The following is a 27,719-nucleotide window of genomic DNA, read 5'->3' as shown; positions in this document are numbered from 1 at the left end:
AGATCTGGCATTCACATTTCTACAAATATACTAAAAGCTTGCAAAAACTTTGTTGAAGGATATAACATCTGGAACATGCCTAACACTAACCATCAAAATAAGACTAATCTGGTTTGCAGTCCAAGAAAAAATCAAGACGTTACTAAATGAAGAAATATGAAGTGAATTCCTACATAGAGAAGAGATTATTGACAATAGTCTGATCTATACAGTAGGGCTGCCTAAGTACAAAAACTCCAGCTGGAAACTCTGGCAAGAAAAAATATGATAAGTAACAACTTATAAGTAATAAATTCAGAAAAAAGAGAGAAATGGAAACCCTTGTATGCCACAGAGATGGAAGATACGACTTCTTTTCCTTTGCTGCAGAAAGGTATGTGGAGGCTATTTGATAGGCAGCCAGTCTGGGCTGAAAAGAGAGCAGAGATGCTGACAGCAACCATGAAGGATGTTTCATCTGCTTCATGACACAATAACCAGCAGGTCTGAGGACCACAGCCACTGGGCAGCTCTGGGCTGGCACTGGGTTATGTATGCATGGGCCTGCACTTTGGCAGAAGTTTCTGGTGCACTCCCTTACCCCTGTGTCAGCAAAACACAGCAGATAGGTTCTCTTATAGTCAGGTACTGCCCTGCACTGCAGTTTTCTTTAGGTACCAATATTGTACTGTGTAAAACTCAAAAAAAATTAAAAGTATCATTTCCCTTCTGTACCTAAATAGCCTCTGTGGAATTTGAATACAGCCCTGGAGCTAGCCCTGTACCTACAGGTACCCTTCCTAGAGCATGATGGTATAATGAATGCTACTATATATCTTATAGACTGCACAGATACTGGTGCTGTTGCATGGTGTTACTCTGTCCAAGATGCAGGACTGCATTTGTTGAATTTCAGAAAATGTTTATCAGCCCATTTCTTTAGCTTGTCAAGGTGACTCCAGCAGCAGACATATCATCCAGCACAATCACTGCTCCCTACATTTGTATACCATCTGTGAACTTGTGGCAGACACATCCTGTCCCAGTGCCAAAGCCATGAATGGAGATGTAGGAATGCCCAAGGAATACCACTTGTAAAGAGACAGCACATAATTTTCAGCCTGTTGCTCCAGCCTTTTTTTTTACTCACTTTAATTCACCCAGCTAGTGAATTAAACTAAAATTAAACCCACCTACCCTGTCTGTCTAGTTTAGCTCCAAAGATGCTGTAAGAGCAGAGACAAAAGCTTGCCAAACTGAAGGGCATCCACTTCTCTGCCCTCATCTTCAAATCCAGTCATTACAATGAAGAATTTAATGAGGTTGGTCAAGCACAATTGGCTATTGGTAAATCCATAGTTGTTTTTTCCCAATCACTTTCTTCTGTCTAATGTGCCTGTACATGGCTTACACAAGGATTTGCTCCTTAACCTCCACAAAGATGAAAGTAAAGCCAGGTAGTCTCTATTTCCCCAGCTCTTCCTCCTTGTCATCCTGGAAGATGACTGTGACATTTGTTTCTGCAGTCATTAGGAACTTCTGATCACTGTAACCTCTTGAAGAGGTAGGGAACAGCCTTGCAGTGATATCAGTCACACTTCCTGCCTGACTCTGTGTTCAAGTTGCTTGAGTAATCCCTAACTCAGCCTTCCTCACACACTGGTGAGAATTTGTTCCACCAACCACATGGAAAGCCTGAAAAAAATTTTGCCTGTAAAAACTGGGATGTAAAATCCTCCACCTTTCTGACTCCTTCATTGCTAAGCTACCTCTTCACTGGCATTATTCTTTCTCCTGCTGCTTCCTTCATGTACTTCACCAATTTTTACTCTGGCTAGTCTTTTAGGTTTTTTTATTCAATAATTTCAGACATGGGCGTTCCTTCTGTATTTATCCTGAGCAGCCCATGCCTTCTTCTGTGTCCCATAGGATCCCTTTTTCCTCTCTAAGCCCTGTCAGGAGTTCCCCATTCAGATAGTCTGGCTGCCTCACACCTGCATCATGTCCTGCAGACAGAAGTTGATGCTCTTCATGGTTTGAGACTGTCCTGGGATCCTTTTTCTTTCAAAGGAGCAGCTCCCAGGAATTTGCACAACAATAATCTCCCTGAGGTCCTCTTCTTTTAAGTTCAGAGCAGATATCACTTCTTGCCTCTTTTGTTTTCCTTCTTCAGATCTTATGGCTTACTAGGTCTAGACCAAATAATCCTGGTTCTTTTGTTATTAGAATCAGCTAGGCAGAAATAAAACCAAATTTTATTATTCAACAATCTTATTTAAAAAGAAGAAAATTTTTTCATCTTGGCATGCATCAATAAATTGCATGATCAATATCAGAATATACTACTGTAAATATTTTATTATACTCTTATAATCCATCATCCTCAGCCTTCCTCACATTGGCCACTTCCCCAATAAAAAGACAAGTAGTATACTTCTCTTGGTGTTTCTGCTGTAAACAATATAAAATAGGTGTCCATAAAGGCTCTACTGAATTCAGCAGAGTCCTGCTCATTTACAAAAGATCTGCTCCAAGTATTGATTCATGAACTCTTGAAATAATTCAGATACAGAGCTATCCTTTTGTGTCCATGAGCATCTCATTACTTGTGATTTTTTTAGCAGGTATTACAGTATCTGATGGGCCTTTGTCATTTGGACATACTTTAATATTGCCTCAAACAGACAGATTCTCTTCCAAAGTCATGCTTACCAGGTTTTGGTTTTAAGCATCCTGCTCCATTACATAGATAAGACCTAATATTTTGAGACAAGGCCTGAGGTAAAATAAAGATTTGTGGGTAGATGCAGAGTTCATAAAATGTGCATGTAGATAAAACGTGCTTGTTTAGTGCATCTACTCATATGCAATAATTGTCTTTTAAAAACACAAAAGTTTAAGGTGTCAGCTTCCCCTTTGGGAGTCCATTTATCTGCCACGGAGAGCTGTGACTCTTACCTTGGGGACAGGTGACTTCATTCCCACCAGAGCTGTGTAATCCTGGTAAAATCTTCCTGAGCATTAATTGCTGCCTGCGCTAAGAATGGATGGCTCAGAGGCTAACACCAAGCCCAGTGCCACAACACCCTGTAATGGGCAGTGCAAATCCTGCAGGAAGCACAGTCTGCATGCAGAGCAGCCCTCCCTGGGAATTTCCCTGCCTATCCCCACCCTGGAGAGATGGATGCATGACAACTTGGGCTGAGTGTGAGCAGGACGTGGTAGAAGATGATTTCAAGGCCCTTTACAAGGTTATGACAGTGTTTCTGATTTCAACAACTAAATATGCATATGTTCTATTATCTTTTTCTGCTCTTGCTTTTTCTCTTGACACACTATTGTGTTATATACACACATAAACACAACTACTACAAAATTTTCTCCTGTGAATCCTGACAGCTAAAAGATTTACAGTAGTCACTGAACAAAAACTCAGAGCAAAAGTTCTCATATGTTTAGTAAGAAATTTGGACTTTCACTATACAATCATAGGAAGTCTTATGGTTTGTAGGTGTTTGTCTTGCCTTCAACTACCTGGTTGATCTTCAGGTTCTTTCCAAGTAGTGTCCTGAGTCTCATGCCTATGCCTGCATATGGCACTGCATGGGAAGACCAGTGAACCATGGATTTATACGAGGGAGTGGCCAAGACATAGCTAGTTTAAGGGACATGCCAAAAATTTCTGCTCTATTCAATTCCAAATGGTTTGAACTGGCATCACTTTTCTCCAGGCTCAGTTTCCCCATACATAAAATTAAATGAATAATGCCAGATTATCTCAGTAGGGCTATATGCCTAACCTATTGTTTATAAAATGTGTAAGCCTGTGGCAAATACTTTCACATGATTTTCTGAGGATAAGACAACACGCCTATAATGAGGACTGGCACTCAGGCTTGTCCATCCAGAGCGTGCAGTTCCACAGCGTATCCCCCTGGCAGAGGGAAAGGTGGAGCGTGAGCCAGGGCACACCAGTTCAGGGGCCAGAGGCTGACACAGCCTTTCTATAACTCCTCTACCACAATTTAGTCCTCCACACAGCACACAGATAAAGGGCATGGGCAGCACCATCGTTACCACCCATAGTCACACAGCTGCAGCCGGACAGCACAGAGGCACCCAGCTTGCATAACCAACGCCCTTCCACCTGCCTGCATTGCTATAAGCAGCTTCTGCAGGGGACTATGCCCTACATTTCAGGCCATTACTAGCGCAGAAGGAAAGGTGCAAGATCATCCCTACAAACAGCTACACGCCTTCAGGAGGCCGACACACCCAGTGAAGTGGGTGCAGTAGCAGTGACACACACCTATGGAAAAGGCTGGATTTGGGAGTTAGCGACTTGCTGCAGATCTGACTATACATGTTGCTGTCATTTCAACACAGTGCCCTCAAAACATCAGCCCATAGTTTAGCATCGTCCTTCTCCAGCATGTACACATATGAAGCCCTCATTGCAAAAGTGTGCCTGCCACACCTCACAAATGATAGATGCTGTGACAGATATCACTGCAGATAAAAATCTTAGCTGTGTAAAAGTATGAGAAACCATGTAAGAAAAGTATTGTTAAGGCAGAGCGAGACAGTGTATATACAGGTTTTTGTCATCCTCACGTCTGTTGAACACTCATTTTTGAAAAAAGGTGAAACGCAGGTAAAGCTATGAATGTATGTGTACCTGCTGGGTACACAACACATCTCATATTCTGGATATACACATTGGCTTCATGGTTAGTGACACAGGAATCAGTTATAAATTAATCACTCAGAATGGTGCTGGGAAACACTGGACTAAGGGCTCCTCTTCTGAACAAATACCAAAGAGCAGCAGTTTAAGATAAGTGCAGCCCAGCACTGCAGGCCAACACTTCCAGTCTCTGCCCAGACAGCAGTAAACAGGGCTTGTTCTACAGTTTAGAAAAAAAACCTCTAAATATAATGATCCTGAGTCAAATCACAGATATATTTACTTGAGAGTCAAGCCTGATATGGCTTGGGAGAAAGCTGCCCACCACTTACCTCATCTTCTTCTTGGCACCAAGTTTTTATTCAGAAAGATGAAGAAGAAATGTCAATATGTATAGAGAGCCCTTTGGAAACAAAACTTGCATTGTCTTCTCTGGGAGTGTTCAGTCTGGCCCTTGACCATTTAAACCAGGATATTATACATACTTTAATTCTCATATTTGTGTTAGAGCCACAGTAAAAATGGCTGATGTTCAAAACATGAAGTTGACACATATGAGAGATCCAATCCAGTGCTGGTGACAACAGCGAGGTGGAACCTTGTGGGAACTTACATCAAAGGTAAGTTTCAGGCAAAGCCTGCACTGACTGTTACCATCTCCGGACACTTTCTGATGCATCACTCCAATATATTTGGTTTGGAAAAAATTCTTTTGATGCAGTTAAATGTATGAAAGGACAGATGGCATCTAGCATATGGTTTAGAAAACAAAAAAAACAGATCTATTTCAGATCCCATGGAAGAGTCTCTATGCTGTGGAATACCTGTGTGCAGAATTACCCCACCTCAAATTATGGAATTAATAGTATGTTATGTAATAAATTAATTAGTGCTGAAAGATGCATAGTTGGTTTTAATGCTATTATTTTAAAATATTATGGTTGTGTGAAATCAGCTTCTTTTAAGCTTTTCCAGTGTAAAGCTGCCTTAAATCAGCCTCTCCAATGAAGCAGATAGTTTTTGTACTATTGCATATGGATATACTTGAGCCTGTACTTGTTGATTCAAAGATTAAATGAGCTTTTTTGGCTCAGCTAGCAGTCTTTATAAGGCATATCAACTTGAAAGTTTTAATGCAAGAAGCATATAAATTGGATAGGCTGTGGAAGAAAATCCCATTCACAGAAAATTAATGTGCTAATTTATTTAATCAATTCCCTCCCAAGACATTGATGGAATCAAAAGAAAAGACATGAGAATTCGATAATTCAAGTAATTAAAACACATTTCTAAAGTTAAATGTGTTTTAAACATTTAAATTTGGTCATGTTTCAATGCTTTATGTGCCGTCTTTGCTGATAAGTGAATAGGTTGTCCCTTACCACATCATGTCATATTCAGATCTGTCAAATGTGTTGATTCAAGCAATTTTATGCTTTCCCAGCAGGTAAGTTCCTGATTGTGGTGATTCTCTTTGTAGCAAGGCAGAGTTCTTTTACTGATATTTTTGTCTTTTATTGAGCTGCCTGGAGGGATCACTGGTGGCAACACACAAAGCTCTGACTGCTTTCTTCCTACTACACTTCATAAATATTACCAAATATACCTGCATTACATTTTCCCCTTACAGCAATTTCATTGCTAACCTGAAGCAAAACCTGAGTGGGAATACTTTCAACTAGTGCAGAAGCATCTGCTGATTCATCAGTCATTATGATAGCATATGCTTCACTGAAATTAATGAATAAATGCATTTTTACAAGCACAACTAAAGGCACTGATCATCAGGAACTTGTAACATTTCTATCGCTGTTTGTTTATTTCATGAAGAAGCAGACAATGGCTTGAAACAGCTCTGAAATGAGATATCATTGGGGTTTTTTTACAAAAATATCTGGAAGAAATACAAACAGTTTGTATCTGGAATGGGAACTGGGAGGAGAGCTTCCTAGAGCCACCTATCCCACGACTTCCTGTAACCTTCTGCACCCTTCCCAAAGCACACAGTTGCCTGCTGCCAGCACAAGCACGCTGGGCAAATGGCTGGAGCACAGCTGGGAATTCATATGTGTGTTCCTCTGGGATCAGCTGCCACAGATCTGCCTTTTCCTAGCAGAAATTTGCCCATCTGAGATGTCCAGGTTTTAGGAATGAGTAGATTATCAAGTAGAAAGTGACAACACTGGCCAACTAATGATAATGAAAAATCATCATTTTCTGACTACATGCTGGAGATTTCTTTGGAGGATATTTTGATACTATGCCTTTGGATGCCTTCCTCCTTCTGCTCTCTTTAAGTACAAGACATGGTCTCAGTGTTCTTAAGGTAGCATCTTCTGCCGAGTGTACAAATGTAGAAAACTAACTGGGATTTGTTTGGAAGCCCAGACACAGACCTAATCTTAAGAGCACGTTCACATATTTGCAGGCTGAAAGTTAAACTAATTAAAATAGTTAGCCATAAAGTTCAGCACATTTTTTAAGGCAATCTCAAAGCACAGAGGAAGTTACTGTGGTTAGATAGTTAATCTTCTCCCTGTTGTCCAAACTCTGCAACTCAGTTGTGGCTCTTCTCAAGCCTTAATGGCTCTGTGAAATTATCTATGTACAATCATATTGCTAATATAAAGGGTTTAATTGCCATCAAGAAAAGTTACCTAATCGGAAAAAGATGAAACAGTAAATTGGATGATATAAACATTTTGCAAACAATAATTATTGGTGTCAGTTGTGCAAAAAAGTCTTCTACTGAATAAACGGGCATTCTAATAAAGAAGTATATGTAAGCTATAATATAAATAATTATTAACAGAAATATGTATTCATACTGCTAATATGTCTTGTTCCTTTTTTTGTTCTTTGGTAGACTGTGGATCTTCACTCCTTTCACTGGTGGCACTCTCCTGAGTGCACGTCTTGCCCAACAGGGCAGGGAAGTGCAAACCTTTGTTATTCACTCAGCAGCCATTCTGTTTCGAGCATGGGGCCAACACAAATGGCCACATACCAATTTGAGGATTATGACTCAATCTCCTGGTTTCCTTTTGATTTAAATGACAATGTTACAAAAAGTTCTCAAGCTGTGCTTTAGACAATGCTAACCACATATCTAGATACTAAATGTCCAAGAATACACTCCAGTGGTTTCTCCTATTAGAGATGTGGGAAACACAGCTAACACTACAATGTCTGCCTGCAACTTGAGAAGCAGGTTGGTGTTCACCTTGCCCTACCCAGTGACAGATCCATTTCAGAGCTCTCACCAGACCTTCTGCCACGATCAGCGCCATCACAATAAGGCATAATTCAAGTCACTGTAATTCACGTAGAATTCTGATTGGCTGTTCGCATGTGAGAGAAGTAGCAGCTGTTCATACATCCACATGTGACATCCTTGCTTTGCTCCAACTTTCAGCCAGCACTGGGGTAAGCTGGACTTCCCTGTCCACAAGCTCCTCTTCCTTTTCCCAGCGCAGGTGATCCCTACTGTCAACCACCTGGTTTTGGCGCCGTGACTCTGCTTCCAGGGGAGCGACTAGTGATGGCCAGTGTGCCTCTCCTGTCCACAGGGCTGGGATCGCAGCAGCCAGAGCAGTGCAGGAGCTAAGCCGGGGGTGACTCACCCAGGAGGAGGAGTGCGAGCTGTGCTCACCAAGACCAAGTGACAACAAGTGACAGAGGTGCTGCTGCACTGGAGGAGGGAAAGGCAGACACCATCTGATCTGCTGCCTGCCAGGAGGAAAGCTTGCAAGTTGGGTGGAGCAGGTCCCCTCCTGCCCCTCACTCCCAAGGGTGTCATGCAGCCATCTGCACTATGCAAGATCATGGGACAGACAAGCTGCCAAGAAGGAGATAAGAAGCAAAGGGTGTGAGGAGCAGGTGGTGCCTTTACACCAGACAGAGGGTTTGCTGGGACTGAAACACAGGGTGCAGAATGGATGCTCCCCTGCAGCACCCAGCAACACTCCAGGCAGCTGAATCTCTCTGCTCCATGAAGTAACCATGGAGGCCTTGGTCCAGGAGATAAGGGGAGGTGTGCGAAGGGCAGCTGGGTGGCAGCTGGAGAAGGCAGGTCAGGGAAGTGCCACCAGGTGGTGGGGCAGGGAGGTAGCGAGGTCCCGTTGCGGTTGCTGGTGTTATCCGTACTGGGAGGAGAAGGGATCTTAGCGAAGGCTCCTGGAAGCAGCAGAAGAGCCTCAGTACTCACAGACGGAGGCAACACCAGCACCGCTCACGCCAGACCCTCGGCGTGTCTGTCAAGGGGTAGCAAGAGGGAAAGAGAGAAGAAAAGTCCAAACTTAGAGAAAAGAAAGAAAGGAAACAGAAGTTGGCTGAAACACTAATTTCCCCCCTTTCTGGTAAAATAAAAATTTAACAATCCTATTTGAACATAAAAAAGCCCGTCTGAGATAACAAGCGCCTCCTCATCCCGCACGCCCTCCGAAGGAGGAGGAGGAGGAGGAGGAGGAGGAGGGGGAGGAGGAGGAGGAGGAGCGGGTCCCCGCGCCGCCCGCACCTGCTCCGGCCGGGCCGCCGGGCGCCTGCGCTCCGCTCCGCTCTGCGGGGCCGCGCACCGCGGGCGCCGCCGGGGGCAGCGGGACGGCGGCCACGTGACGCCCCCGCCCGCACCGCGCCGGGCGCTGCGCACCGCGCCGGGAGCGCCGAGCCGGGAGCGCCGAGCCGGGAGCGCCGAGCTGCGGAGCCGCGGCCGCCGCCGCGCCGCCCCCCGCCTCCGCGCCCTCCGCCCTGCCCGCGGGGCACGGGAGCCGGTGACGGGAGCGAGGCGGAGTCTGGAGGGAAGATACGGAGAGATAGAGATTTAAATCACATCCCCGGCTGTAGAAGGGGCAGCAGCAGCAGCAGCCCCGGCGCAGAGGCACGGACGCACGCGCCGAGAGAGGTCTGCCGGCTCCGCCGCTGCTGCTGCTGCTCACCATGGGTGCCGCCGCCGCCGAGCCCCCCAGCGCCATGGGCCTGGTGTCCAGCGTGGTGAACGACACCCTCGAGTTCTACCGCTGGACCTGGAGCATCCGAGGTAACGCGCCAGGGCGGCCGCGGCCCCGCCATCGCCGTGCCCGGCACCCCCCGCCCGCTGCCGCTGATGCGCAGCGGCTCAAAATGGCTCCATCTCCCGGGAGACGCGGAGCGCGCTCCGGCTCCCGGGATGGGGCCGCGCCGGGGGCAGACCCCCCACTCCCGCCTGCCCCCCGCGCCCCTCCGGGCGCGCCCGCTGCAGCGTTTGTTTGTCTGCCGTAATCCCGTGCAGCGGCCCGGGGTGCGCGGGGCATCGATCCGCGGCAAGGTGAGCGCGTCCCCCGGGCGCCCGCGGGTGGACCTAGCCAAATCCGCTTCCCAAAGCCCTGGTCCTCCGCTTCTCGGCGTGCCTTGGGGTTGTCATACGGGAATCTGATGTCGGAGGTAAGCGAGGCCCTCCGGTAAATCGTGCCGGAGCTCAGGCGGCTTTGGCTTCTGCGGCAGGTGGGAGCCCCGCGTCGGCATCGCGTGGAGTACAGCAAAAAAAAAAAAAAAAAAAAATAAAAAGAGGAAATGGTTATTACCACCAGTGCAGCAGCAGCTTTTCATTTTATATTAAGTGTGTTTGGGTCAGTCCTGCTGTTTTCCTTTTCCAATGTGCTCCACTCCTGTGTTGGCACTCCACGACCGCAATGTGGCAGATGCTGAAGGAAGAGTAAATGTCTGGGAACATGGAGAAATGTGCAAAAGCAGCGTGCAGTGCTGGGACAGCAAATGAGGTGGCACCTTGCTGCAGTGACCGGTAGCTCTGGAAGTGTTATTGGTCAGCGTGAATGGTTCTGTCTCGTGTGTCAAATGAAAGGAGTCGCTTTCACAGTTGCTATTGTGAGTAGCCACGGGCAGCTGGCGGAAGGATCGTTTACTCCCCTGGATGTTTTCTTGATTTTTTCGTTGTCCACGCAGCGATGAGGTTTAGCAGTTTTGAACCAGAGCAAAACTGGTGTGCATGTAGCTGTGGATGTATTTCGTGGCAGTGTGATAGGTGGGAATGTGGGGCCTTCATTACAGACGGGAAGCTCACTGCATCAGCAGTCTTTGCTTTCCTGCCCCCCCTCCTTTCTGCCATCTGTCAGATAATAAATTAATCTTATGTTATAGATGGAAGAAGCTCACTTTTTTCACAATTTCCCTTTCCATAACTTCTGTATATTGCTATATTTTAAAAATTGAGTCTGCATGTGTATTTTTCTCTTCTGTTTTTAAAAACTGCCAGATTATAAGAGCAAATAAAAATGCTTGCAGCAGCACTGCATTGTAATCTACCAGTGTTTGCTCTCTGACTCTTGCAACATACAATTGTCAATAGACTGCCAGGTAACAAATGAAAGAGATGCTATTCTAGTCAGTCAATAGCATTTTCAGATGGATATAAATATAGATGTGAGTACAAAGTTGATAACCTTATAGATTATGTGATTTATTTGAAAAAATACTTCAAGTTCTGATATGCTTCCTGAACTTCAAAAATGTTATTTAAGTCTGTCAATAGACCATGTCTATTGCAAGCAAAAATGATCAGAGGAGAAAAAAAGAAGAAGAATGAGCAAGGAAATGTAAAGAATGTAACAATAAGTAACTAACTGTGATATTACACATAGAACAAACTTTTTTCTTTTGCTTCTTTGGAGGATGTTAAGCAGTAGTAGGATGGCATTGTTATTGCCCCTAAAATGTGTGTAAGTCTTACTGATTTACTAATGGAAAATTATTAATTTTTTCTTTAAGTTTGGCAGCACTGCTGTTAAAGCAGGATTCCATTGTAATGAAGTAATCAGTCCTATCTTATGGAGAGTTTCTTGTTCAGATTTTGGATTACAGCAGGTCCCTGCAAGGCTAGTTTTGGGTAGAGCCTAAGTCACATGAAAAACACACTACAGTTCTTATTTATACCCAGTAGTATGTGGAACAAGGTTCTCCTTGTTTACAGTCAGGTAGGGATAGGTGAAACATGGAATATGTCACATTGTAGTTACAAGGTAGCTCAGGATAAGAAAGTGTTATTCATGAGGTAATGCTGTGTGGTTCTTCAGTGAAATAATTTTTAATGCTCCAAGTTCTGCAAAAATATCTGCTCAGTTTGCTGTTTTTCTGCATGTTTCTTTGTTCAGACAAAAATAATTGTCTCCATTTCTATCTCTGAGGGAACATACAGCATCCTTCCCATACCTAAAAGGGGTGCAGGAGAGGGACCTTTCGAAAGGGCAGATAATGATAGGACCAGGTAATGGCTTCACACTGAAAGAGAGTAGGTTTAGATAATAGGAAAAAAATTCAATCCTGCAAGGGTGATGAGGCACGGGAACAGGTTGCCCAGAGAACTTGTGGATGCCCCATCGCTGGAATTGTTCAAGGCCAGGTTGGATGAGGCTCTGAAATTCTAGTGAAAGGTGTGTCTGCCCACAGAAGAGTGGTTGGAAGTAGATGATCCTTAAGGTCCCTTCCAACCCAAACCATTCTATGATATGTTAAAATTGTGAATTCAGCACTGTTATGAGTTCATGCAATTCACCTGTGTGTTAAGAGCTATGACAGTAATGTTGCTCAACAGAAAACACAAATTATGGCATGCAAGACCATTGCCTAATGTTCAATATCATTAAATAAAAAACTATACCACGCAGCAAAGTTGCTCAACAAATGATGCTATGCAATAGCATTACACAATAAATCATACTGAAACACTACTACACAGCAAAATTACACAACAAAATGTGAAGAAATTTTATTCCCACTACTACTCCTACACTTATTCTCTCAATTTCCCACTTCCATTTTTTTATTGAACACCTGTGTGTCTTTAGCCCTGTTCTCTGTGTTCAGCAAGATTGTCTTGCCAGCAGGTGTTTTCTCCTGCTGCCTTGGACTCCTGTGTTGACACTTGTGCAGAACTGTGCCAGAACATCCCATTGAGTCCTGTGCTGCTTTATTTTTGCACATTAAAGATTTTATCGTTTTCCTCCCCTGCTTTGTGCTATTTAAAAAGCAACCGACCTTTTCTGAGACCAAAAAACCCCCAAAAGACCAAGTATATAATGAACCTAAATGGATTTTGAGTTGATGTTACAATTTCTTTTAGCATTAAGCATGCTATCTAAATCTGATTTGTTTGTGGTTTTGGTTTTTTAAGTCTTGCATTTGGGAATAATAGCAATGTTCTGTGACTTTTTCCCCAAATATATTATCAAATACATTTTCAGCATTAGCTTAATGCTTTTGCTTGTTCATTTGTTGAAAAACTACTTTTATTCTCTCCAGCCTTGACTACTTTCCAGACCCCTTTCATGAAAGCTCAAAATCCATTGTAACCATTTATTCACCTAGGAGGCTAAAGAACATAATTTAGGAAGCTTTTGCTTGTTCATTTGTTGAAAAACTACTTTTATTCTCTCCAGCCTTGAGTACTTTCTGACCCCTTTCATGAAAGCTCAAAATCCATTGTAACTATATATTAACCTAGGAGGCTAAATAACATAATTTAGGAAGCCATAATCTTCAAGAAGAGATAGAAAGGTCAAAAACATGTTCTTAGCAGTCATCAAGAGCAAAAAAAAGGTGGTCAGAGGAACAGTTACTATCAGGAAATATGATCTAGGAATTCCATGCCCTTATTTCTGTAAGGGCATGGGACCAGTTCCATGTAATTGCTAGGGCAGGGCTTCCTTCTTTCACTCAGCTCGAGTAGCTGGTTGGGGTTGGATTTGTCAGGAAGGATTAAGGGTATGATTAGATGACTGAGCAAGTGACTTAAAGGGAGGTTCCAGGCTGAGTCCAGGGGAACTATTAAGATGAATAACTCAGGACACAATCCAGGAAAGAAGAGTGTGGAAATCTCAAAATGTGGGTGAAGAGACCATTGTCAGTTGGGGCGGGGGAATGGGAGACTGTGGCTTGAAAAGAAGATTCATTAAACACTGTACAAAAATATTTATTTAGAGGAGCTACTTAGTTTCAATGTACTGAGCTAAGGAACAGAAGGCTTTACTGACTTTGGGTGAGAATGGTTGTTCTTGGAGCTCAAGAGTTTAAAGGAGGCAGGGCCATCCCAGGCCACGTGGCACTGCTTTGGAACAGAAACTATTTACAGCTGTTGCAGTTAATAAGATTACAGACTTTTTCCATCAGTAGGAAAGGAGAGAGATACAAACTTTCACTTTAGTGGTAGGGTAGTGTTCTACCTAGCATCTTGTTCAGGAGCAACATCAATGGTAGGTTTTATCAGCTGGGTAAGAAGTGTAAGGCAGTGGGGATGGAGAAGATGGGAAACTTACAGCTGCTTGCCTAAAAGGTAAATAAACCAGTGGAGCAGCTTCCTTGAGAACACTGATTGCCATGAACACCTTTGCTAGGAGATCTTGGGACTAATTTTAAAATTGCCCAGGAAGTTCAGGTTCATTTTCAGTCCAGGGAACAGAAGCAGAACAACACACGTTTCTTTTCCCTTGTGCCTTCCCCCCATGGAGAACCCAAGTATGACCAAAGGATCCTGAGTGTGTATACTTGAGAAAAATTCATGGGGGTGCTTAGCAGAACACTCTGAGTGCAAGTAGTCCCTTGCAGCTGAGGATTTGTGCCAAAGCTGGAGTCAAGGAGACTCCCAGTGAAAGTGCTTCAGAGGATGATGATGGGGAGAGAGAATGAAGGGTGAGATTAAGGTTCATGAAGTCTGTTTCTCAGAAACAAAGCAGAATGTGTTCCTAAACTTTCAGAGGGCTGGCTGAGCATCAGATTTGGTGATTTGGCACAATACTTGTCTTGCAGATACAATATTCTTCTCAAGGGAACAGTTTTTTCAGTCTGTGGCCATGACTGGGTAAAACACAGATTAGACAGGGAGAAACATACTGGAAATGGAAAAGCTGTCTAACTGGGCTGGCTGTCTTGTGGCAGAAACACAAAGAAAATACCTGTGGCAGAAGCAGCACTTGGAGAAATTGATTGTGGAAGTAAAGAGTGTTAATGCCTAGATCACATGAGACTGCTGTCAACTAAACTGAGCTATAGGAGCATCCAGTTTATTTTATTCATTTGACATTTAATTGCCAGTTAGTGAAGGGAGGGAATTTATTAGTGAAGAAAAAAAATTGTGCTTGCTATTGAAAGCAATTTGCTGAGTGTTTGAGGGAAATTCTACCCCCATTTCATCATCAGGAGATTTTATCAGATTGTACAACTCAAAAGACATAACCAGAACTAAACAGATACCAAGCATTTTTGGAAATGGAAACATCATTCAGAAAAGTACATTAGTGAAGGGGAAATGTCTACTTAGACATCTTGGGTCAGCAAACTTCAAGACCTTGGTCATGAGGGAGTAGGATCAAGCAAAATGAACTCTATGGATGAGAAGCTGAGTTATGAGAGGAAGACTTCTCTTGCCTAAAATGAAGGAGGAGAAGTTGTAAGGATGATATGCAAATCTCAGCTCCAGTCAAGAAATGAAACAGAAAAAAACCTTCAAAGAGCGCCAGCAAGAATGTAATACAAACTTCTGTTTGAACACTCATCAGCATATTCCAGAAGGAAAAGGGAATGTGTAGACAAAATGGCAAGAACATAACTGAATATTTGAAAATTGATTCTAAAACTGTGTAGGTAGCATGTCTTGAACTCTTTGAAGGAAATAAGTTGTTATGAATACTCTTAAAGGAGAATACCTGAGAAAAGATCTGGAAATGGCTGTACACAGAATTTAACCAAGCTGATTTTGTGACCTTAGTACCTACTGCAGGAGGCCAAATGACTAGATGTTTAGAATTCAGCAAATAGGAAATTGCTGATGCAGAGTTCTAAGCAAATAATGTTTCTCAGCTGAGGCATCATGAGGTGTAAATCAGTGTATGGTCCTGGAGCCCCATACTTCTACCAGAGGTGAAGAATTCTTGGGAAGTTGAAATATCCTTGCTATGAAGCAGATGCATTCATCCTGGAGACTCCACTGATTAGGTAGCTTGATTGAGGATAGTGGCTGAACTCTTGTTCATAGGTGGCTGTCTCTAGTTGGAGTACCTTGTCAGGAGTGTTTGTAGTTGTCGCCCTGCACTCATGCTGTGCTTAGGGTGAAGAGGCTGTGGCAGGGCTGTTGTTATAGATGTGAACCACCAGAAGAGGTTGTATTCAAGGCAGCTGTGCTGTGCTGTCCTGTGCAAGCAGGGGAGAGTGTCAAAGGCTGCACAAGGACAGGTAGTAGAAGAAGCTTAGGAAACAGAGGATGTAGTTCCTTTTGAGGTCTTGTAGATCAGGAGTCATGAGGAGTGGGTGAGGCAAGACTCCACTTTTTCCTCTGCCATTCCAGACAGGTTTTTGGAGATACTTGATTGATTAGGAGAGCATTTAGATAAAAGATGAATGAATGAGAAGACTCCAAACAGATATGGAGGGGACTTTGAGAGGAGGAATTTACTGGGATGCAAAGCTAAGGGGGTAGAAGAGGCTGTTGTGTGTACTGAAGAGTTTTTTGAGGTAAGGCAAGTGGGGTTGAATGAATGCAGGAATGGCCTGAAAAACTGGAGCTAAATGAGAATTCATTTATCTAAAAAGAATTTACCATTAAAAGATTGACAGCTTTGGCTTTTAAAGAGTGTTTATATGACTGAGGTGTTCCTGGAGCACAGAAGTTTGGCAGTGTGATTTTAAGGACAGATCTGATCCATAAGGTAGGACTTCTCTAAGTAGTAAATATATGACAAGGCCTTGCTTTCTCGAGCTGTATTTGGAAACCAAGTTGGAGCTACCACTGCACTTCATAAGGAACACTTTGAGTGGGTCTGTCTGACTGACACCTCACTTAGGAGGATGTAGATGCTGAATACAGTTCCTGCATCTTGTGTGGTGACAAGTGGGTACAACTATGCTCAGTGTTGTCAAACTCAAGTGCTTCTGAGTGTATGAACTTCAAAGTCTTGTGGAATTTTAAGGATGCAAATGAAGGCAGGTCTGAAATTCAGGCTTGGCAATACTTAGGTGTTAGCCCTGTTGGGTTTTTGAGCACCCTAGCTAGCAGGCAAAGCATAAGTAGCTGCAAGGCAAGCCTGGAGATGAGTAGAGTGCAGCGTGGTTTGTATTAAGTCACTTTGTGTGTGCTTGGATCTCAAGATAAGCATGAGCTAGATTACCTTTCTCTTGTAGAAGGTGAGGGAGAATAAGCTACCTCAGTTTGGCTTGCATTTGATGCAAGATAGTGATGCCTGTGGGCATCAATTGCTCTTGGTTTCATTTTGCTTGTGTGCCTGCAACTCAACTTCTTTCTTTAGGTGCTTGAATCATTTCAGTGGTTTGATCCTTAACTCTTGTCCTGGAGTCTTTACTCTCTCTGTGGCATTGTGTCTTCTTGTACCGTGGGATTCTTCCCTTGTATTGTGTTTGCATGGCAAGGGTTTGCTACTAGGGGGACTATGCTAGAAGCTTCCCCCATGTCCACCAGAACCAATGCCAGCCCCTTCCAAGATGGGATTTCTGCATTCCTGCTGCTGGCCAAGGCTGAGCCAATCAGTGATGGTAAATCTCTGTGACATCTCTGTGACAGCAATCCCACCATCAAAAGTGTGGCCAGCAGATTGAGGCAGGTGAGTCTGTCCCTCTACTCCACTCTTGTGAGACCTTCCACCTCTGGGGTCCCCAGCACAAAAAGGACAATGACCTAATGGAGCAAATCTAGAGCAGGGCCACCAAGTTGTTCAGAGGGATGAAGCACCTCTCCTATGAGGAAAGGCTAGGAGAATTGGAGTTCTTCAGCCTGGAAAAGAGAAGGCTTTGGGGTGACCTAATTGTGTCCTTCTAGTATCTGAAAGGAGCCTACAAGAAAAGTTGAAAGAAGGCCTTTACAAGGGCATGTAGTGAGAAGATAAGGGGGAATGGCTTCAAACTGAAAGAGTGGAGGTTTAGGTTAGAAATGTTAGGAGAAAACTCTTTATTCTGAGGATGGTGAGATGGTGGAACGCGTTGTCCAGAAAAGCTGTGGATGCCCTGTCTCTGGGAATATTTAAAGCCAGGTTGGATGGGGCTCTAAACAACCCAGTCTAATGGAAGATGTCCCTGTTCATGATAAAGTTGTTTGAAGTGGATGATCTTTAATATCCCTTCCAAACCAGGCCATTCTATGATTTTACAATAATATATTTAACAAGAGGGGGAAAAAATGGCACAGAAGTAAATGCAGCCAGAGAAGAGAAGAGTGAGAATATGTGAGACAAACCACTCTGCAGACATGGAGGTCAGGGAAGGAAGGCAAGGAAGGGCTCCAGGCACCTCTGCTCCAGGAGCAGAGATTCCCCTGCAGCCCATGGGAAAGACCACGGTGAGGTACCTGTGCCCCTGATGCCTGTGGGGGCCATAAGGATGCAGAGATCCATCTGTAGCCCATGGAGGAGCCTCACACCAGAGCAGGTGGATGCCATAAGAAGGCTGTGACCCTATGGGAAGCCTGTGCTGGAGCAGGCTCCTGGCAGAAAGGATCCCACAATGGATCAGTCTGTGAAGAGCTGCAGTCTGTGAGAAGGACTCAGGCTGGAAAATTTCATGGAGGACTGTCTCCTATGGGAGCAACCTGACACTGGAGCAGGGGAAAGACTCCTCCTAAGGAAGAAGCAGCATCAGAAACAGCATGTGATGAACTGACTGTAATCCCTGTTTCCATCTCCCATTGCCACTGGCAGGGAGAAGATAGAGAATCAGGGGTGAAGTTAAGCCTGGGAAAGAGGGAGGGTTTGGGAGAAGGGGGGTTTGTTCTACTTCTCATTATACAACTCCAATTTTGATTGGTAATAAATTCAAGTCATTTCTCCAAGTCACATCTGTTTTGTCCATGACCATAACCAATTTGTGACCACTCCCTGTCTTTATCACTCTCTACAACTCCTTGAAAGTTGGTTGTGGTCAGGTAGTCTCTTTCTCCAGGCAGCAACTGACAGAACGAGAGGACACAGTCTAAGCTGTACCAAGGGAAATATAGGTTGGATATTAGGAAAAAGTTTTTTACAGAAAGAGTGATAAAAGTTCTGGAATGGCCTGCCCAGGGAGGTGGTGGAGTCACCACCTCTGGATGTGTTTAAAAAAAGATAGGATGTGGCACTCAGTGCTGTGGTTTAGTTGAGCTGTTAGGGCATGGGTTGAACTCGATGATCTTGAAGGTCTCTTCCAACCTAGTGATTCTGTGATTCTGATTAACTTTCATGAACCTTTTGTTCTATCTTCTCTAACCTATCCAGCTGACAGGGGATTGATAGAGCAGCTTTGGTGGGTACCTGGCCTTCAGATAGGGTCAAACCAGCACATCCCTAGTTTCACTTTCTGTTTCAATATAATTATGAACTCTTGACTGTTTGCTTTGTTTCCATCATATTTTCCTATTCCTCTTATCTCTTTCTGCTATATCTAAAAAGTGTTTTCTTCCAGCTCTTGCATATAGTGTGCTTAGTTTACATGCTTGACTATGGTGTTCTTCTATTTCCTTTTTTTATCTTCTTATAGGTATAAGCTCCTTGATTCCTTCTTCCAGTTATGACCAATAAGAAAAATTGTTTTATTGCTTTCTAAATATTCCTAGAATGTTACTGAAAGAAGTGAATTTGTAACCCGTCTCACTTTTTCTGTTGAGCCAGCAAATCTCTCTGACTTTATTTTATGTCCTCCTATTCTTAGAACATCACTGTAACACCTTGTTTTTAAATGGTTTGAGTTAATATTTAAAAAAAAAAGTAGTTAGTAGTTAAATTGACTAGCTGGGCTGTAAATAGAAGACTTTATAATCATATTTTCTACGCAGTTTAATATTTAGTGGTTTACCAGGAACAAATGAGCCCAGTAGAAATACTCACATACAGAGTACCCTAAAATGCTTTGATAATTAGGTCAGGTTTTTTCCTACTCTGTCCAATCTCCATTTCTGTGATGCCTGAATTTTTTACCATGAGGGAGAAACTTTATTGCTGAAACCATTAGAGAAGCTTGGGGCCCATGTGTTACATGGAAGGTAACACAACTGTGGAAGTGAAAAGACTCAGTTGTAGCCATTGTTTGGACATGGACATTATGTAGCTTCCAAACAGATGATTTTGCTGCTGTGTACTTAGTGAATGAAAGATTCAGACACTGATCATTCTTTTCATAACTTTTAGGTTAAAAACATTTTGTCATTCAGTTCCTATTTTGAAAGTCAGCATTTCAAAATTAGTCTTTGGGTTTTTTGTGCCTGGTTCCTCACCCCTCCAATTTTTCATTTTTGCTGATGTTAAAGGGATGTTGAGAAATTAAGTTCTAAATGTTTAAGAGCTTTGTTTTTCCATGGAGGCTTTGACTGATGTATTTGTGTTAAGCTAACAGAAGACCTAATGCATCTCACAACTGTACATTTACTTGAAGTTCTGCCTCTGAACTTTGAAGAGCTAATGCATTTCAGTAACTCCTTTTGTAGTTTTTAATCAAAACAAAATTCTCATCTCATTCATCCTTCTGTAAAACCAAAGTGATGAGGAGCATCCTTGTGATATTGCAAACAGGAAAAACAGGTACTTTATCAGAGAGCTTTCTGTGCTGCTTCTTGGAAATTTTCTCCAGTAGCTTTCTGGTATTATTCTTAGGTAGATATCACTTGCCATTGCTGGTTTTCATACATCCTTAATCACTGCATTTAAAAGTCTCTAAATGTTCATCTAAAAATAGCTGTGTTCCAAGAGCATCAACATAAGTTTATATTTGCTGTGTAGTTAAACATCACTGTCCTTTTAGTGTGTTAGCATATAAGACATGTGCCAGTGCTGAATTTTTGTCCCGTGTACGCTGAATATGTAACACTTCACAGTCGATAAGACCTTGCAGAGTTATTATTGAACTGATATTAATAATATTTTGTAATATCATAAAAATATCTTTCACATTTTTCAATGAACTTATGTTTAAACTGAAGGAGTTCAGTAACAATATCTGTCTTGGAGAAGATCATCATACCCTGTGACCATCCCCTTCAGCATTGTAAAACTCTGGGTGGGCCAATAGACTCACCTGTTATTGCAGCATTGAATGTGCATAAATCCTGTGTTTGTATTACTGCTTACTGATACTCCTACAACTATTTTCATAGTGCCAAACCCAACATTTTTGTATGAAGTAGTGACATGTCCAGTCTGAGTTCAGATAAATAGTTTTGGCAAAACCCATAAATGTTTGAATAGAAGTTTCAGTAGAAGAAAAGCTTTTTGAAGTGTGTTTTGTGCAGTACTTCTAAAGCAATAGTTCTTTAGAAATACAGAGACATATGCTGGATCATAAAAGTCTGCAACTAGTTTATAAAATTACATTGTATGGTGGGGTTGGGGGTTTTGTATGCTTTTGTCTGTTTACTCCATAACTTATAATATTTAAGAAAAAGCATGCAGGAATCACTGCACTGGGAATGCATCTTGCATTTGTGATGTTTGGAAAAGATTTGGCAACCAGAGGAATACTTTGTGCCTCAAGGGCTTGTATCTTGCGTATCTTGTGTAAGCTTCAATGAGGATTATATTTTTATTATTACTTGAAGCAGAGCATTTGTACTGTCCCCACAAGTAATCATAATCAATAGAGGAGATAAATATAATCTGAGCAAGGTGATATATTTGGAGTTGAAAATCCTGAGACTTGATGGTAAATTGTCATGGGTCCTGAACTTCATAGTAGTTCCAAAACTATCCTCGGCTTGAAACACGTGTATAATATAATTGTTGTATAGAGGCACAAAGACAATATGATATTAATAACTGAGTGATAGGAGTCCTGAGAAGACTAGAATGATGGCATGACTGGTTAAAATATGTCTGGTCTTTTAACAGCAAATTGGGATTTGGCCTTCCTGTTACTTTAATGGGAGTTTATGAAACACATGCACATTACACAGGTATTCATTAGCTGCAGGAGATGTTGCTCTTGGCTGTGTGGCATTTTGATTTTATGTTGCTGTTTACAGCTTTAAAGAAGACTAGGCAGTCAATTACAAAGCCCTGAAATTCAAAACAAAGCCACAACTGGTTGTGGGTGGTACCTGTTAGTCTTGCTTCATAGTCCTCTTGGTTTTGGGGCAGGCATCTCTTATTTCTGACCGCAGCAGGGTTTTATACAGCAAACTTAGACTATGTGGGTTTCATTGCTTTGATTTTTGTGGTATGTGCTCTCATTATTCATTGTGCTTGAGGCTGAATACTCTTATTCTTGCACCTTAGTTTTATGTTTTATGGCTTGTTAAAATGACAATGCTTTGCCATAAATTTTGATGTCTCTTGTTCTTGACCCAAACAAATTCGTTTGTTCCTGACTAGTTAAAGCTTAAGGATAGACAAAGTACTTAACTCAGATTTTTAGATTTATTATCAAAGATTAAAAAAAAAACACCTTGCTTTCTCTCTACTGATCTACTAATTAATTAAAAAAACAAACAAACAACAAAAAAAACACCTTACTTAAACCAGATCAGCTGTTACGCTTTTTTTGCCGGGTTTTGGGAACCTTTGTCCATACAATGTCCTGTGCATATCACACTCAGCTTTACCAATACCATACATGGGAAGAAATTCTTTACTGTGAGGGTGGTGAGGCACTGGAACAGGATGCCCAGAGAAGCTGTGGATGCCCCAACCCTGCAATTGTTCAAGACCAGGTTGGATGTTACTCTGAGCAGCCTCTAGTGTGAGATGTCCCTGCTCATGACAGGGTGGTTTGAAGTGGATGATCTTTGAGGTCCCTTCCAACCCAAGGCATTCTGTGATTCTCCGATACTCACATCTTTGTGTTCTTGCCAGTTATGACCACCACTGATACTGTGACATTATGATAACAGAGAATTTTTTGTGACATAAAGCAGCAGGGGCTTGACTGGCTCCTGAGAAACCAGTGCAAGGCCAATTTAAATGTTTGTTGAGTATACAGAGATGAACCATGAAGATGATTCTATGATAGGAAAATATGCCTGCAGGTGAATGAGATGAAGTTTCTTTAAAGAAAATAAAAAAAAGGGCAACTAGTGAGTCACCTGATAACTGTTCAAAACTACCCAAACGAGGAAGGAAAAGAATGATGGGTCTAGGAAAGAAAATTATATGAACTAGTTCAAGTTTAATCCTAATTTCTCTGGCCTGTAGAGAGCAACTTTATGCTACTTAACATTTTATAGCAAGCTGCTCTGTGTTCTACTGGGCTTGCTGCCTCTGCAAAGACATATCCTGTACTAAAATGGGAAATTCTTCTAAAAATGTTCTCTTGGCTTATACATGTGTTAATGGAAGTTTCATGACCTTTGCTTTGTAGATGGTATTAGATTATTTCTGAGTTAGGTACAGGTATCTTTGACCCTGTCAAACTCCTTAGAAATACCCATAGTGCCAGAAGACTGCAGACATTGCCAAGTATGATATATAAGAAAGAAGCATAAACTGGTCATTCTTTTTGTCCCAGTCATTTTGCTTTCCTGCAGCAATCTGTCTGCACAATCCCTCCTAAGAAGACATGGTCTTTTCTTTTGCCTGAAACATGTATGAGTCTATAGGGATATAATTTTAGTTCATGCAGTAGCTTTAATCTGCTATTACAGGATTTCTCATTAAAGAAACTTTATAAACTGAGATTATTAGCAACAGAACAAGAGCAAATGGCCTGAAGCTGTGTGGGGGGAAGTTCAGGCTGGACATCAGGATAAATTTCTTCACTGGACAGGGTGGTTAGAATGGGTGTTGGAATGGGCAGCCCCAGGAGTCACCATCCCTGGATGTGTTCAAGAAATGACTGGGCATGGCATTTAGGTGCTATGGTTTAATTGACATAGTGGTGTTCAGTCATAGGATGGACTAGATGATCCTAAAGGTTTTTTCCAACTTTAATGATTTTGTAATTCCACTAATTGAGGATTAGAGTGCAGTTTGTGCAATGAATAATCAATAGCAAAGCAGGCAAGTTAATTCAAGCAATGACAACCTAAAAGAAAAATTCATTTGGGTCCGTATGAACAGCTCTATTAAAATAATAGTAAGTGAATATAATTTTTTTTAATTCTACAGATTTTGCATCCAAATTTTTCCATCTCTCAATTTTCACTCTGCAGTGCTGCTTCATTATCAGTCTTCAGTCTCAAACTGTGCAGCCCATGTAGTCATGTGCTGTTTTAAATGCTAATTGTATAGCTTTAGCTGTTGTTGTTCTGAGGTGTTCGTTAGTCAGAGACTGAGCTTTTTTCTTGCAATTTCTACAAACTGCTAACAGTAAATCTACTTTTAAATTATTCTGATGTGTTACTCAGTTTAGTTTAAAAGCACAGGGTCAATTCAGTTGGATGCTTATTCAAGTTATTTTCAACGGATCCAGTCTGCAGTAGTTGTGTAGTCAATCTTATATTCACTTGTAAATATTTACATGACTGAACCACTATTTCTAATAAAAATCTTGGAGAGAACTATATTGTATATTTATCCGTAGCCAGAAAGAAAAGGGGGAGGGAGGCAATCACTAAAGCACTGAAATCATTGAAGGGATCTCGTGTGAAAACTTTGTAAACATTTTAAGGTGTGTGAAGTTATATTTCTCACCTCTTTTTTTATATTATATGTGCTTTCATTTTGTAATTTTTTCAATTATAGTGGTAGTGGAACTAACAAGATGTGGGAAATTCTTAGATAATTAAACTACTGTGGTTCATGGAACAGTACTCCAATTAGGAGTACTTTGCCTTCCTTCTATTGTGGAGTTAAAATTTGACTTGTTTAAGGAAATCTTTCTTAAACTTGAGGTTGGCTTTGAGAGTACTTTTGTTAAAATAGAGGTGATCTGCAGAGAGCTCTCACAGAAGCACTTTTAAATGCTCGCTGTCATTTCTGCAGTGTCTTTAGAAATGTAATCGGACAGATGGATGTGCTGGATTGGCACTGTAAGTGTCTTTGCGCTGAGAATAGTATCAATAGCTATTAATAACTTTGAAAGTCTCTCCAGATAAATTAGTGAGTACCGACCTTATAGCTAAGGAATACATATGTTGGGAAACTGAAGATTTTCTAACTATTTTTTTTGAACCTAACATGAAGACAGGGAATTGCAATAATCGTGTATTTTAGTGATATAATATTTTCTCTAAAACTGATTTTAAAAGCAAAGATAATCACCACTGTAATGTTTCAGGATTTCTCTAGGTGAATGTCAAAGTGACTATGCTATGCATTTGTTTGCTTATTTTTCACGGGGAAAGAAAAAATTGATCATAGCCTAAGTAAAATGCAGAAAATTGAACCATCTAAAATCTCTATCAGAAAGGAAATGCTGAACCATGTTTAACAGAAATGCGTACATATCAAAACAATTACAGTAGGTTTCTCAAAAGTTTCTTGTGATTTTTAATGCTAGAATACCATCACTGCAGCCTTACTTACTGAAATTCATCTTCACTTTCCAGCCATATTTTAGTGTAGGTAAATTATGTCCTCTCTGGACATTGCCAGGCAGGATATTCAGTCCTTTTCACTGGTCCTGCTCTTCTGGCTTTGAATGAAGAAATCAAAGGGGTTTGTTTGTGTATTTCTTGTTAATTTCCCCACCAAAAAAAAATTACATTATGCAAAGGTAGGTAGCTCTGGGCAATTTAAATTATTTTTATATATATAAATAATAATAAATATACTTACATATAAATATATAAATGCAAGTTCTTCTGGTTTTTGTCTTTGCAAGGTGTAACTTCAGAATGTACATACACAAAATGACAGGAAAGCCTTGTGTATATACATATTTCCTACTATTTCCTTACATAACAGTTATTTTCTATCAAGAACATGTTAGTAGATGCCTTAGTCTAGGCTGGATTCATTTTTGCTATAAAGTGCAGCCCTAAGTATTTGTTGTAAAACTTTTCCCACCTTGCCAGAATAGCACTGTACTACAGGCTGTGCCACCACAGCAGACATTTTATTTGTGATCGAATTAGAATCTGGGTCTTGGGATTTGAAAGACAAACGCATTAATCCCCTGAAAGATTCAGTCAATCTCTGTCAATTCTAATCAGGTAAAGGCATTGGTCTTTTTGCTTCACAGCAGTTGGAGGGATTTCTTTTAATTCAGGGAGCTGGCCTTTTTATTTCAAGCTTATTTCATCTTTGAGGTTAAAAATGTCCCTATTCTGTGTGAAATACTGCAGGATTTAATGCGCTCGTATGTCCCCTTAAGCTATCATAGTTCTCTGTAATTTGCAGAAATCTTTTGTGGTCATCAGCACCAGCTAGTAAGTAGGACACAAAATTATGCTGGTTTTGCTAAAACAGATTGGGGAATGGAAAGGAGGAAAGTGTTGAAGTAGCTTGGAGTGTTTGTCACTTGAGCAGATGACTTAAGACAGTGAATTTATCTTTGAAAGAGACCATCTTGAAAGGAAGTTTGGAGCAAGGGTCTGCATTTTACTGGGTTTTCTGTGTAGAGCATGAACAAGCAGGCTTGCCAGGTAAACTGAAATGGAATTGGTTTTGTATAACCTTCTGTGCAATAAGAATGGAGTTGACTTACGATGCAACAAGTTACTTTGCATTATCCAGGAGAGATCCTGTGATGAAAAAGTTCAGGGATTAATAGTGTCATGTTTTCTGATGCCACAGTACTAGTTAAAAATAATCATATGCAGAACTCCTAGGTGCCCTTAAAATAAATGTAAGGTGGTGTTTGTAGTTAGCCCAGTAGAATAGACTGCTCTACTGTTTTGGCCAGGATGTACTCCAAAACTGAATTGCCTACTGTGTTCCCTCTCATAGAAGCATTTTGTGTTTTAATTACTTGTCCTAGGAGAGGTCAGGCCCCCAGAATGGCAATGTTAGATTCCCTGGGCAGTGTGTTACAAGATTTGTGTCAGTAATATAAGTTTTTCCTGTAAATACTTCAAGACTTCTCTGAGATGTGGTGGCTCACTGTCCAAAAACCCTTTGGAGAGGGAAAATAATAGGCTGAGACCATGGTATGGAAGAGTAATGGCAGCTTCTCAGGTGCTCTTATGTAGTTGTCAGAGTTAATGAAATATATCTCTTGGTTTTCTCCAGTGAGGTTCTTCTATTTATAGTATTTGTGGAAACTAGGTGGAAGAATTGTTTGCAATGCTGATGAGGTGTGAGGCAAAGCCTACTTTGAGCTGGGTTTTAGTATAAGTGGTCTCTTTGTCTTTTCTTTTACCCTCTAGTGAATCCTCATTTTTCCATCTAGAAGTCCAGAAATCTTTGTCTCCTGACACAAAAAGAAATCTGGAACAGGTCATGGTTTCCTGCTTTCAGCAGTGGGCGGTAACATTCACCTCCTGGCTAAAATTCAAATCTTCCTCTTTCACATTTCTTTGTATTGCCACTTTAGTGTGTAAAATTATCATGAAACACTGTGTTAGAAAATAGAAGACAGATTCTCTAATGTGTCTTTTTCTCTTTATCCTCTTTATATTCCTTTTTGCAAGAAGCCCGAGAAAGCAACTGTGTCTCTTGCCTCACCTGCTCTTAACTCAGTACACTACAGTGAAGGGAGATCTGGATTTGATTAAAGCAAGGCATTCATTGGCTATTCCCAGAGCTGTCTCTTAACTGACACCTTTCTTCTTGTTTCATGATGAATCCTTGCCTATTACTTGGTACCAGGTAGATGATGAGGGGTTTTTTTTGTGGTTTTTTTTGTGTTTTGTTTTTTTTTTTAATTTTCTTTTGTTATTGTTGTTGTTTTGGATGGGGTTTTTTGTGGTTTTTTTTGGTTTTAGATTCAGATTGATAATCACTAAAAGCAAGAAGGAACTAAATTCTAAAGGCTATAAGAGTGTAATAATTGCAATGTGGTAGTGATTTTGACTGGTGGGTGGTATTCATTGTGGTTTTAGGAGCTTGATGAAGAGTTAAATGGTAGCTGTCTTCTCTCACTCTGTTCAGGTCCTCTTTTTTTTACATCCTCCCTGTAGTCCTTGCCCTGTCTTGCTCTTGGCTTCTTTTGGTGGCCACATGGCTGAATCCCATGATTCTGGCAGCATCAGTGTCCTTTCTTGAAGTTTCCATGCATTAGGATG

At 41.6% G+C, this 27,719-nt stretch overlaps 1 protein-coding gene and 1 long non-coding RNA gene across 4 annotated transcripts in view; one reads left to right on the top strand and one right to left on the bottom strand.

Annotated features, from left to right (window-relative positions):
- Nucleotides 1-6,366: 6,366 nt before the first annotated feature.
- Nucleotides 6,367-10,414, bottom strand: LOC135296311 (uncharacterized). The gene is made up of 2 exons (XR_010358384.1): nt 10,225-10,414; nt 6,367-8,919 (listed from the first exon to the last, which is right to left on the bottom strand). It is a non-coding gene; the product is annotated as an uncharacterized LOC135296311 (long non-coding RNA).
- The window catches only part of ELOVL4 (ELOVL fatty acid elongase 4), a 37,732-nt gene continuing 19,216 nt past the window's right edge, over nt 9,204-27,719 (top strand). The window contains exon 1 of one of the 3 annotated variants that reach the window (XM_064412515.1): nt 9,204-9,701. In XM_064412515.1, coding sequence (XP_064268585.1) covers nt 9,602-9,701 — 100 coding nt within the window. In that variant the 5' untranslated portion in view covers nt 9,204-9,601. Of the gene's footprint in view, nt 9,702-9,765; nt 10,085-27,719 lie in introns of those variants that run through there. The other 2 variants (XM_064412516.1, XM_064412518.1) reach the window with 2 other exon arrangements.

Source organism: Passer domesticus, chromosome 3 (genome assembly GCF_036417665.1).
Source record: "Passer domesticus isolate bPasDom1 chromosome 3, bPasDom1.hap1, whole genome shotgun sequence".
NCBI lineage: Eukaryota > Metazoa > Chordata > Aves > Passeriformes > Passeridae > Passer > Passer domesticus.
Note: the sequence above shows the minus strand (reverse complement) of the source record. Positions and strands in the feature narration are given on the sequence as shown.